Source organism: Balaenoptera musculus, chromosome 9 (assembly GCF_009873245.2).
Source record: "Balaenoptera musculus isolate JJ_BM4_2016_0621 chromosome 9, mBalMus1.pri.v3, whole genome shotgun sequence".
NCBI lineage: Eukaryota > Metazoa > Chordata > Mammalia > Artiodactyla > Balaenopteridae > Balaenoptera > Balaenoptera musculus.
The window spans coordinates 30,476,159-30,486,160 of NC_045793.1; the positions used below are offsets into that span (position 1 = coordinate 30,476,159).

The following is a 10,002-nucleotide window of genomic DNA, read 5'->3' on the forward strand; positions in this document are numbered from 1 at the left end:
CCCCCCTCCCCAAAGTTTGTTGTTTGTGTTTGTTCATTAATTACTTTTCTGAACTAATTCTGTAAAGTCTGTACTCTCTCTGTCCTGTGTGGCCACTGAAATCTCGGCTCACTTAGCTTAGTGGTCACTTAATGAACGAACTGAAGTTTCCTTTAGATACCTGGAACCAGTAAGTCTCCCAGACTTTGCCAAGGGTGAACAGAGCCTCAAGGTTAACCAGAAGTGAGATCTTTGGGCCTTTTTAGGTCTTTCCTGAGCTTGTGCACAGCCCTGGGCTTGAGCAGAGCTCTACTCACATGTGTAACTTTCTAGATCCCCACAAATATGTTAGAGCTCTGCCAAACCCCCTATGGATTTCACATTCTCCAGTTTTTCCTTTTAAACTTTTGACTAGCCCATTGTGTGCAACTGTTATCCACTACCTCAGGCAGCCTCAGTGTTGAACAGTTACCTCTAAATGCTTTTGACAAATATTCCCAGGGGAAAAGGCTGTCGCCCTGGTTGAGCTGCAAGTCAAGTCAAATAAAGACAGCCTTGCAAGTGAGCTCTTCCAGGGAACCACCAGATAGGACAAATAATGACAATTCTTTGAGAATGGGGCTTTGAAGGAGCTCCAACCCTATTCTGTTGCCTTTGGTGGCTGCCAGACCACGGGTTTTTACCATAATCGTCGGCTGTTTATTTTCAAGGCTCCTGCAGAGCTGGGGAGGGGAGATGGGAGTAAGGCAAATTAAAATGCCACAAAGCTTGCTGTTCTTACTGAGGTTCAGGTGCTTTTCTTGAATAAATGCTCCCCAGATTGCTGCAAGTGTTTGGTTAATTTCCAGAGTTCTAAAAAAGTTGATTCTTACAATTTTTGCTAGTGCTTTCATTGTTTATGTAGGGGAGAGACTATTCAGAGGTCATTTCTCTGCCAGTTTTGTGGATGGCACTGTAGAAGTGCTTTTTAGCCATATTTTTACAAGTTAGAAAGTTGAATTATTGACTTCCAAGTTCCCCTCCCACTCTAGAACATTCAGTGTTATCTAATATATCACATTCCCAAACCATCCTAGATGATATAATTTACTGTTCCTTTATTTTTGGCAAATGTGATTGTTTAAAATAAAATTGAAAGAGACTTTACCTGATGCCAAAATATGAAACACAGTAGACTGTAGCTTAGTTATCAATCTCTGCTTTGTTTTAGTCACAGATTAAAAAAAATATTACCTTTTCTGCACATTCAGCTTAGAGTGAATTAGTCTAAAGGGGTGGGGATCTTATACCAATAGGAAGAACTATATGGGTAAAATTTAAGCACCAGGGACTACTGAAAAGGTAGAAATCAAACAATAATTGACTTACAGCATTTCACAGGGTTGAATCATTAGCATATGTATTTCATGAGTAGTTTAGCTTTAATTGTGGAATTTATTATTATTATTATTACCAACATATTGGTATGCCCATGCTGATTCTTTATTCATTAAAGAACCATCTTTGTAATAAATACTGAAAACATAGTTAAGGAATCAACTAAACAATGCAAAACCATTTTATATCAATTTCTTTAAAGATGGATTTGATGATCTGGTGCTGCATTACTTAGCAATGATGTTAAATGATAAGTTAATATAAATTAATTTCCCAAATGTCTAAATCTAAACCCTTTTAATTAAGTATTTTTGGTGTGTCTCTTTTCAAACTATGTTAAAGATTTCTCTGCTTCATGATGAGGCTCATGATCTATCATCTCAGTGGCAAAAATCATTTTGGATAGTTACGTCACTGTCTTGAGAAACAGTGACTGCCACCTTGGCTCTTGTGGGCAAGGACTGTTTTATTAACACTCGGTGGTGACACAATGCTGTGCTTTTGGTATTTTATACTCTAAAAAGGTGTTGTACTCCTTCTTGTCCTTTAATACCTGCTTTTCATAGATTTTGCATCTCTTTTAATTTGTGCTTTCTAATCTTCTGTGGGCTGACGTACCAGTTACATCTGATTCCTACTGAGCTCTTACCATATAGGAGATCACATTCTAAATGTATAAGTGTGCTTGTTCATTTAATTCTCCCAACATCCCAAACAGGTAGGCACTATCATCATTCATGTTTTCAGATGAGAAAACTGAAGCACAGAGAGATTAAGTAATATTCCCAAAGTAAGTCACATAGTTTATAAGTAGCAGAGGAGGGATCTGAATTCACAATTCTGACTCTGCAGGTCATGATCTATATGGTGTCCTATAAGGATGCCTGTTGGAATTACACATAAGCATAAGAGTGAATGGGCTCTGATAGACTACCTGAGTGGAACTCTTTGAAAAATATTTGAACTTCGGAGATTGTGATATCTATTTTGGTTTACCACAGTGTGTGTGTGTGCCTGTGTGCATGCACGTGTGTATGTATTAAATAGGTGTGAAGACCAGAGAAGTGATTTTATTAAACCAGTGTTAAGTAGTATTAATTATAAATATTTTAACTTCCTTTTTGGTGAAATTGATGAAACTTTGCTGATGTTTTGCTGTTAATTTGCATTACATAGTATACCAAAAAAGGTAGTTATTGAAATGGATCTGTGACTAATTCTACATGATTTTTATTTCTGAGAGTAATGGCTTATTAGGGTACGCTTACTGATCAGTGTCTTTGGAAATCTAAGAATTACATATTATTCATTCCTCTCCTCCAGTATAATGCACAAATTAGCAACTGATTCAATAGTCTTGCTTTCCTTGATTTAGTTACTTATGGAATCTGGGGAATAAAACAAGGAGGCAGTTATTTTAATAATTATCAATTTCCTTTTATTCATGTGGCTGCCTCAGCAGGGTAATCACTGAGTCACTTTTACCCCAAACTCAGAATAAAAGCTTCAAAAAGTCGAGTTCTTGTTGGGAGATAACTTTCCATGGGTCTCTTGCATTTCTGTGTGTCTTACAAGCTTAGACACTGGCTGCCTTTGTTCTGGACTGTCTTTTCAAGGGTGTTTGCATAGAAAACAGCCTTGAAGATAGACAGTGTCCCCCTTCAGAGAAGAGGGCAGGTTTGTTTACTGTCTAGTATAATGAAGATAATGTCTCTCTCCAATATGAGAGGCAGGTGTACTTACTGCCCATTATAAAACATTAGGGTTCCCTAAGCTTGGGGTTCCTTTCCCATAATGTAATCCTCTGTGTGTGCAGGCATCATCTGGCCTTCTTCATGTTGCCCTTGGGACTTGAGGAGCTGGCATGTACCCTGGCTATTGCTATCGCTATAAGTAATAAAGCCCTTTGTCTCTGTCTTCTGCAGCATCCATGAAACTGCGGCAGGCTAATTTGTTACCATCCAAATAGAGAAAAATCTCAGAATCTTCAAAGTTCTTGAATTTTATTGTAATTTTAACTTTTTCTAGATTTTTCACTTTAATTTAGAATCAGCTTCCCTTTTGAAGGGTGAATGATCTTTTCTATGCTGTGGGCTCACTAGAGACAAGGCAAGTAGCCCGTGCATTGGTCACCTAACAGGTCACTTATGGCAATTGTTAGTCCCATTCTACCTTCTTTTCTTTGCTTCCTCCTGCCCCCCATTTTCCTCAGTCATGGCTCTTCTTTCTCTTACTTTTTTTCCCCTCCTCTCCTCTTCTGTCAGAATTCTCTTCTATATCTACCATAGGCACTCCTTAGCCTTTGTACTTAAAACTAAGCACAAAGAGAAACCTTGCTAATCTTTTGAAGTCAGCTGTCTCTAGCCTGAAGGGGAGCTAAAGGTACCTTTCAAACCCCTACCTGGTAGAATTAAAACTTGGTGTCATGACAGGAATTCCCCCATGTGTATTTCTGCTACAGGCAGTGGACAGAAGTGTGTGCACACATGTGCAGTAGGAGGAAGGCAACAGATTGATTTCCACTCACTGGCAACTTTCAGCAACAGACTGGGGAAACATTCTTGATCTTTGAGGAAGAATCTCTGACCAAATGAGCTATAATCAAACAGTGAATACAAATAATAATAATAATGACACATTATTTTCAAAAATTTCAGATCAGTCTGTATCAGGGGGTCAGCCATCTGTATGGCCTAAGCCCCAAATCTGGCCTACTGTCTTTTTATCTGTGAAGTTTCATTGGAACCCAGGCACATCCATCCATTTACATACTGTCTATAGCTGTGTCCTGTTACAGTGGCAGAGACGAGTGGTAGCGGTAGAGACCGTGTGACCTGCACAGCCTAAAAGATTTTCTGTCTGGCCCTTTACAAAAAGAAGTTTGCCAACCCCTGCTCTAGATGTTGTATTTTATACCAGTGATTCTCAATTTCAGATTGTGGGGAAGCCAGCAGAAGGAGTAGACTCTTCAGAATCACATAGGCAGGCTTTTCAAAGAGTGCACACCTCTATCTCCCCTCCGGCTGCTCATAGGGTCTCCCTGTTGAGAGTCACTGTCTTCAAGTTTATAACTCAAGTCGTTTGGTTCCACTAACTGATACAGATGACTTGCTTTCACTATTTTGACCCACTGTAACACATCCAAAGTAACACTGACTGTGTTATTTCTTTTACAGGGTTGTGGGAAGAAGATGTATTCTTTTTTGAGAGGAACCAAACAACTGCAGGTGCTCAGGTTCCTGGGGATCTCCATTGGAGTGACACAGATCCTGGCCATGATTCTCACCATTACTCTGCTCTGGGCTCTCTACTATGATAGAAGGGAGCCTGGGACAGACCAAATGACGGCCCTGAAGAATGACACCACTCAGCACCTGCCTTGTCACTCAGTGGAACTGTTGAAACCAAGCCTGTCAAGGATCTTTGAACACACATCCATGGCAAACAGCTTTAACACACACTTTGAGATGGAGGAATTATAGAGAGTGTCAAAGAAGGAAACCACAAATTTATTTTATTGGACTTGTGAATTTTTTGAGCACACACTTAACCGTTTCAGAAATGTGTAGAAATAAAAATGTTGCCATAAAAGGATACCCAAGCACATAATGTTCCAGCCCTTAAAAGAAAGTGGGAAAAGTATATATATTATAAGGCACCACCTGGACAATAGTTGATGCCCTTTATAATGCTGAGGACTGATCTAATACCCACTTTATAGCCTGTGTAAGATTTTTACTGGACACAGTTATGCTTTGAGGTTTATGCTTTGGCATAGTTTGATCAGCATTTCTACATCCATGTAAACGAGCCATGCTGTTGTGGGATTGGAGCTACAGTAAATTTGATTCACTTCCATAAGCTTGCTAGTATATAAAGTTCCAAATAACTGCTAACATAGGAAGTTAGACAGTACTAATGACTTTTATTACTTGGTGATATATTCTTTTGAGGGTAAATAGACTATACATAAGTACACTCTGAAGATTGGTGACTACCTAAACGTGATTTTTGCTGGTTAATAAAAATATTCTTACTACTTACAAGAGCAAACTTAAACATTGTCTTAAACTGATCAGGGATATATGTGTATATGAGTCTGTGTTAAGTCTGTATAATTCAGTAGATTTCAGTTCTTATAACATTAAGCATAATAATTGTGAAATGGATACATTCGTCCTGTATAGAAGCATTGTTTTTAACCTTTCCTGTTAATAGAGCTTTAAAATTCTGTCTTGGGTTTATATTACATGCATAACTGTTAATTTAAATACTTAACCACTAATTTTGAAAAATGACTAGTGTGATACAAAGGAATCATTATAATTCAGAATGTAGTCTGGTCTCTAGGAAGTATTAACAAAAAAGTTTACATATAACTTAGTTCATTCAGCAAAGACCTGGATATTATCTTTCTGCCAAACTGAGACTCTTTTTGACACTAAACACTTTGTAAAGGAACTTATCTTTGCTTTCTCCAAACAAGAAGTGGCAGTCTCCAAGTCTCAATATAATTCTACAGAGAATAGTTTTCCTTTTCCCCAGCAAAAAGTTGAATCATAAAAATAAGTGACAATTTAGCTAGAGATTTTCTTTGCCTTATTTCACTGATTAAGATACTATGGTGAATTACACAGATTATTAAATTTTTTATAAGAGTAAACTATATTTATTTGAAATGGGAAAAGTGCATTTTACTGTATTTTGTGTATTATGTTTATTTCTCAGAAAATGGAAAGAAAATTAAAACGTGTCAATAAATATTTTCTAGAGAGTAAAAATCTGTCTGTGTCTAATTTTTATATATTGTAAGCACTTTCACCATTCAAAAATATTAGCAAGGGGGAAAATAGGAGAAGAAATGATTGAATAAAGTAATAATAACTATTTCCAAAATCCAAAAGTAATCTATAAGAGTATGTGCCTTCACTGAGAAATGACAAAGTGGTGCCCATTTACATTTCAAGTTTGGCTTTTGAGCTAATTGATAATGTAGCTGTCTGATACAAAATAAACATATGCCCATTTATGTCAATTTATCTTCTCAATGTTTTCATATCCCAGTTTCTTAAAGTAATTTTTAAAAGAAAATGAGTCTAAGGAATACAATATTGGAAATCAACTGCTAGATTTCATCTCTTCCATAATTTAAATAAAAATTGAGTAGATAACTTGCTCAGTCAGAACCAAAAGCATCCCTTTTTCTAATTTCCTTAACAACTCAACTTCCCATAATTTCACCTCAAATGCCCAAGTAATTAAGACAGCTGTGAGTATTATTTGAATTATTTGGATAATTAGTCAAATTTGGCTGCTTCTCTTTTGACATATCTTATAGTCATGGAAAGAACAAGCATATATTGTAATGAGCTCAGTAAAAAAAAAAAAAAAAAAAAGCCCAAATTATAAATAATGTCTACATTTTAAATTTTTTATTTTATTTATTTATTTTTTATACAGCAGGTTCTTATTAGTCAACCATTTTATACATATTAGTGTATACATGTCAATCCCAATCTCCCAATTCATCCCCCCACACCCCGCTTTCCCCCCTGGGTGTCCATACGTTTGTTCTCTACATCTGTGTCTCGATTTCTGCCTTGCAAAACAGTTCATCTGTACCATTTTTCTGGATTCCACATATACGCGTTAATATACACTATTTGTTTTTCTCTTTCTGACTTACTTCACTCTGTATGACAGTCTCTAGGTCCATCCACGTCTCTACAAATGACCCAATTTTGTTCCTTTTTATGGCTGAGTAATATTCCATTGTATATATGTACCACAACTTCTTTATCCATTCATCTGTTGATGGGCATTAGGTTGCTTCCATGACCTGACTATTGTAAATAGTGCTGCAGTGAACATTGGGGTGCATGTGTCTTTTTGAATTATGGTTTTCCCTGGGTATATGCCCAGTAGTGGGATTGCTGGGTCATATGGTAATTCTATTTTTAGTTTTTTAAGGAACCTCCGTACTGTTCTGCATAGTGGCTGTATCAGTTTACATTCCCACCAACAGTGCAAGAGGGTTCCCTTTTCTCCACACCCTCTCCAGCATTTGTTGTTTGTAGATTTTCTGGCGTTGCCCATTAGTTTCTACATTTTTGATATATTACCTGACTTAATACTGTCTAAAATAGTCAACATTAATTTAGACAACCATCTCATACACTTATACGCTTGCTTAATGGGAACAAATGACATTTATAGCAGTGGACTACAAAGGCCTCTTATAGCATCAGTGCACCTGGAATAATAAAACTGCAAGGGACTTTAAAAAGCGTATTTAATATTGTAGAATTGAGGGAATTCACTCTTTGGGTACATTGCAAACAAATAGCTGTTTCTTTGCTATTTTTAAAAGCTTTCTTTTGTCAAAATCACTACTTCTTAAACTAAGAAATTATTTTCAGACTGGTGAAAATAATTGACTCAGTCAATTCAAAGGGCCTTGGAGATTCAGAGATGACAACAGGAGATGGTGTTTGTCCTCTAGCACTGTAAAATCTGATTGAGACACTCGTGCTATCCACTGATGAGATTAGTACAGGAACACTCAGCCTAGGAGTATGAGATGGAGGACAGTGGAATGAAGGTAGCTACATCGAGGAGACCTGAGTCAGGAAGAGCTTAGCTAGCTTGTGCAGAATATTCCATGAGCCACTGACTCTGAGGTTAAAAAGTTACATTATTTGGGGAGCAGGGCCTGCCATTCAATGTGGTTAGACAGAGCATAGAAGGCTTGAAGAGATACCATGGGAAAGGCAATGAGTGAAATTTGGCTTTGGGGACTTTGTTCTGTAAATTCAATGTTGAGTCATTGAAGTATTTTCAGAAAGAGAAGTGATTTGTGTTTCTGAAATGTAACTGGATTAGCCAAGTGAGAAGCTGGGGGCAGGGGGACAGATACATCCATTACACAGCTCTGCAGGGTGGGCCATCCTTTGGCTAGTCTAGGTAAGGTGCGCTCTGGAGTTGCAGGACATTGGAGCTTCTGGAGGGGGACTGGCTAGATTGCTGTTGCTGTGGTCCAGGAGAGAGACGAATCCTCACCAGGGCAACACAAGTCAAAAACATAGTGCAGAGCACAGATGAATCCACAAAAATTGACAGCAGATTGATCTTGGGGAGTGTGAGATGAGAAGCGAAAGAAGTGAAATGTCTAGATTTTGTACCTGGGAAATTGGCAATGGCATTAACCAGGACAGAAGACCGGAGGGGGAGCGGGTGTGTGGGAGGGTAATTAATTTGGTTTGGGACATGCTGGGTTGGACATGCCTGCAGGACGTGCAGACGGAGGTGTGTACAGGCGGCGGTAAATTCCAGCCTGGAGCTCAGGAGAGTTCACTGCCGAGCCTGAGAATTTTTATGCATTGCTTTCAGATCTCAGGAAGCCTGACAGAAAATGGGCTGAGAACCAAATCTTACATGAGGGGAATCTTAAGCAGCATGCTACAAGAGCTTCTTTTCGTCTCAACTCCCACTCCTGGAGGTGAGTCAAGGGAGGTAAAGAAAAGAGAAATGAATACACCACTGAAACTTCTGTGGCAGAAAGAGCCTCCTCCTTTAGAAAAAATACTGCCAACTGCCATGTTGCCTCACCCGACGCCCCTTCCTATCATCCCATGATTTACAAGTGGATTTGTCTTTCCTATTAACTGAGTTATTTTCTCACGCCCGAGCACCTCCTAGAACCACAATGGGAGAGTCTTTGATATCATCTTGGAAGCTCATTTATTTTCTATTGTAATGTGTGATTACAACCATTCTTTACCTCTTGCATTCAGGGTGCCTACTAGGTGCCAGGCCAGAGGGTGCTAGGTGTTTTCCACATTTTTTTCTATGCTCTTCACAAGATTTTTTTGCAATCTATAGGCATCATTAGCCTCATTTTACAAATGAAAAAGAGGAACTTGGAGAGACTGAGGAAGTATATTTAACTAGTAAGTGGTCTCAATCTTCGTCCCTCTCCGTTTTGTGATGTGGCATCTTCACCAGCCTGTGGGGAAGCTCAGCTCATGCCTTACGTAGAAAAGCCAGATCCTCCCACATGTGAATCAATATTTCCAGGGCAAATTTGTCTCCAAATTCTGCTACTTCTTCCCTCAAAATGAGACTTTTGTCTATTAATTTCATTCTTCCCATTATTTCCCCAGAACAAGTCTAAATGATCTAAAGGTTTGTTTGAAGTCATAAATTGTTCTCCCTACCTCTTGTCTCCTCCTATTGATCTATTTTGCACACACAGCCAACTTAAGGTCTTTAATCAATTTTATTGAGGGTATATATATATATATATATATATATATATAACCTATTTTAAGTATTAGTTAGTTTTGACAAATATATATATATATATATATACTCATAACCAAAACCACAATCAAGATATAGCACATTTCATCATCTCAAAAAAATTCCATCATGCCCCTTTGCTATAAATTCTTCCAATCCCCACCTCTAGCCCGAGGCAACACTGATCTGCTATATGTTACTCAAATTAATTCTTGTAAAACACAATTTTTAGCAAGTCACTTCCTTACTCAGACTCTTCCAGGGGTTCCCTGTTTTAACTAAGACAGAGCTTCCCAATTCGTTAGTGTAGAAGTCATTTCTATAACACACCGGGTACATGAAGGT

General features: G+C 38.1%; 1 protein-coding gene across 4 annotated transcripts in view; it reads left to right on the forward strand.

Annotated features, from left to right (window-relative positions):
- The window catches only part of TSPAN12 (tetraspanin 12), a 65,884-nt gene extending 59,747 nt beyond the window's left edge, over positions 1-6,137 (forward strand). For all 4 annotated transcript variants that reach the window (XM_036863824.1, XM_036863827.1, XM_036863825.1 and 1 more), the window contains exon 8: positions 4,533-6,137. In XM_036863824.1, coding sequence (XP_036719719.1) covers positions 4,533-4,838 — 306 coding nt within the window. In that variant the 3' untranslated portion in view covers positions 4,839-6,137. The remainder of the gene's footprint in view (positions 1-4,532) is intronic.
- The last annotated feature ends 3,865 nt before the right edge of the window (positions 6,138-10,002 follow it).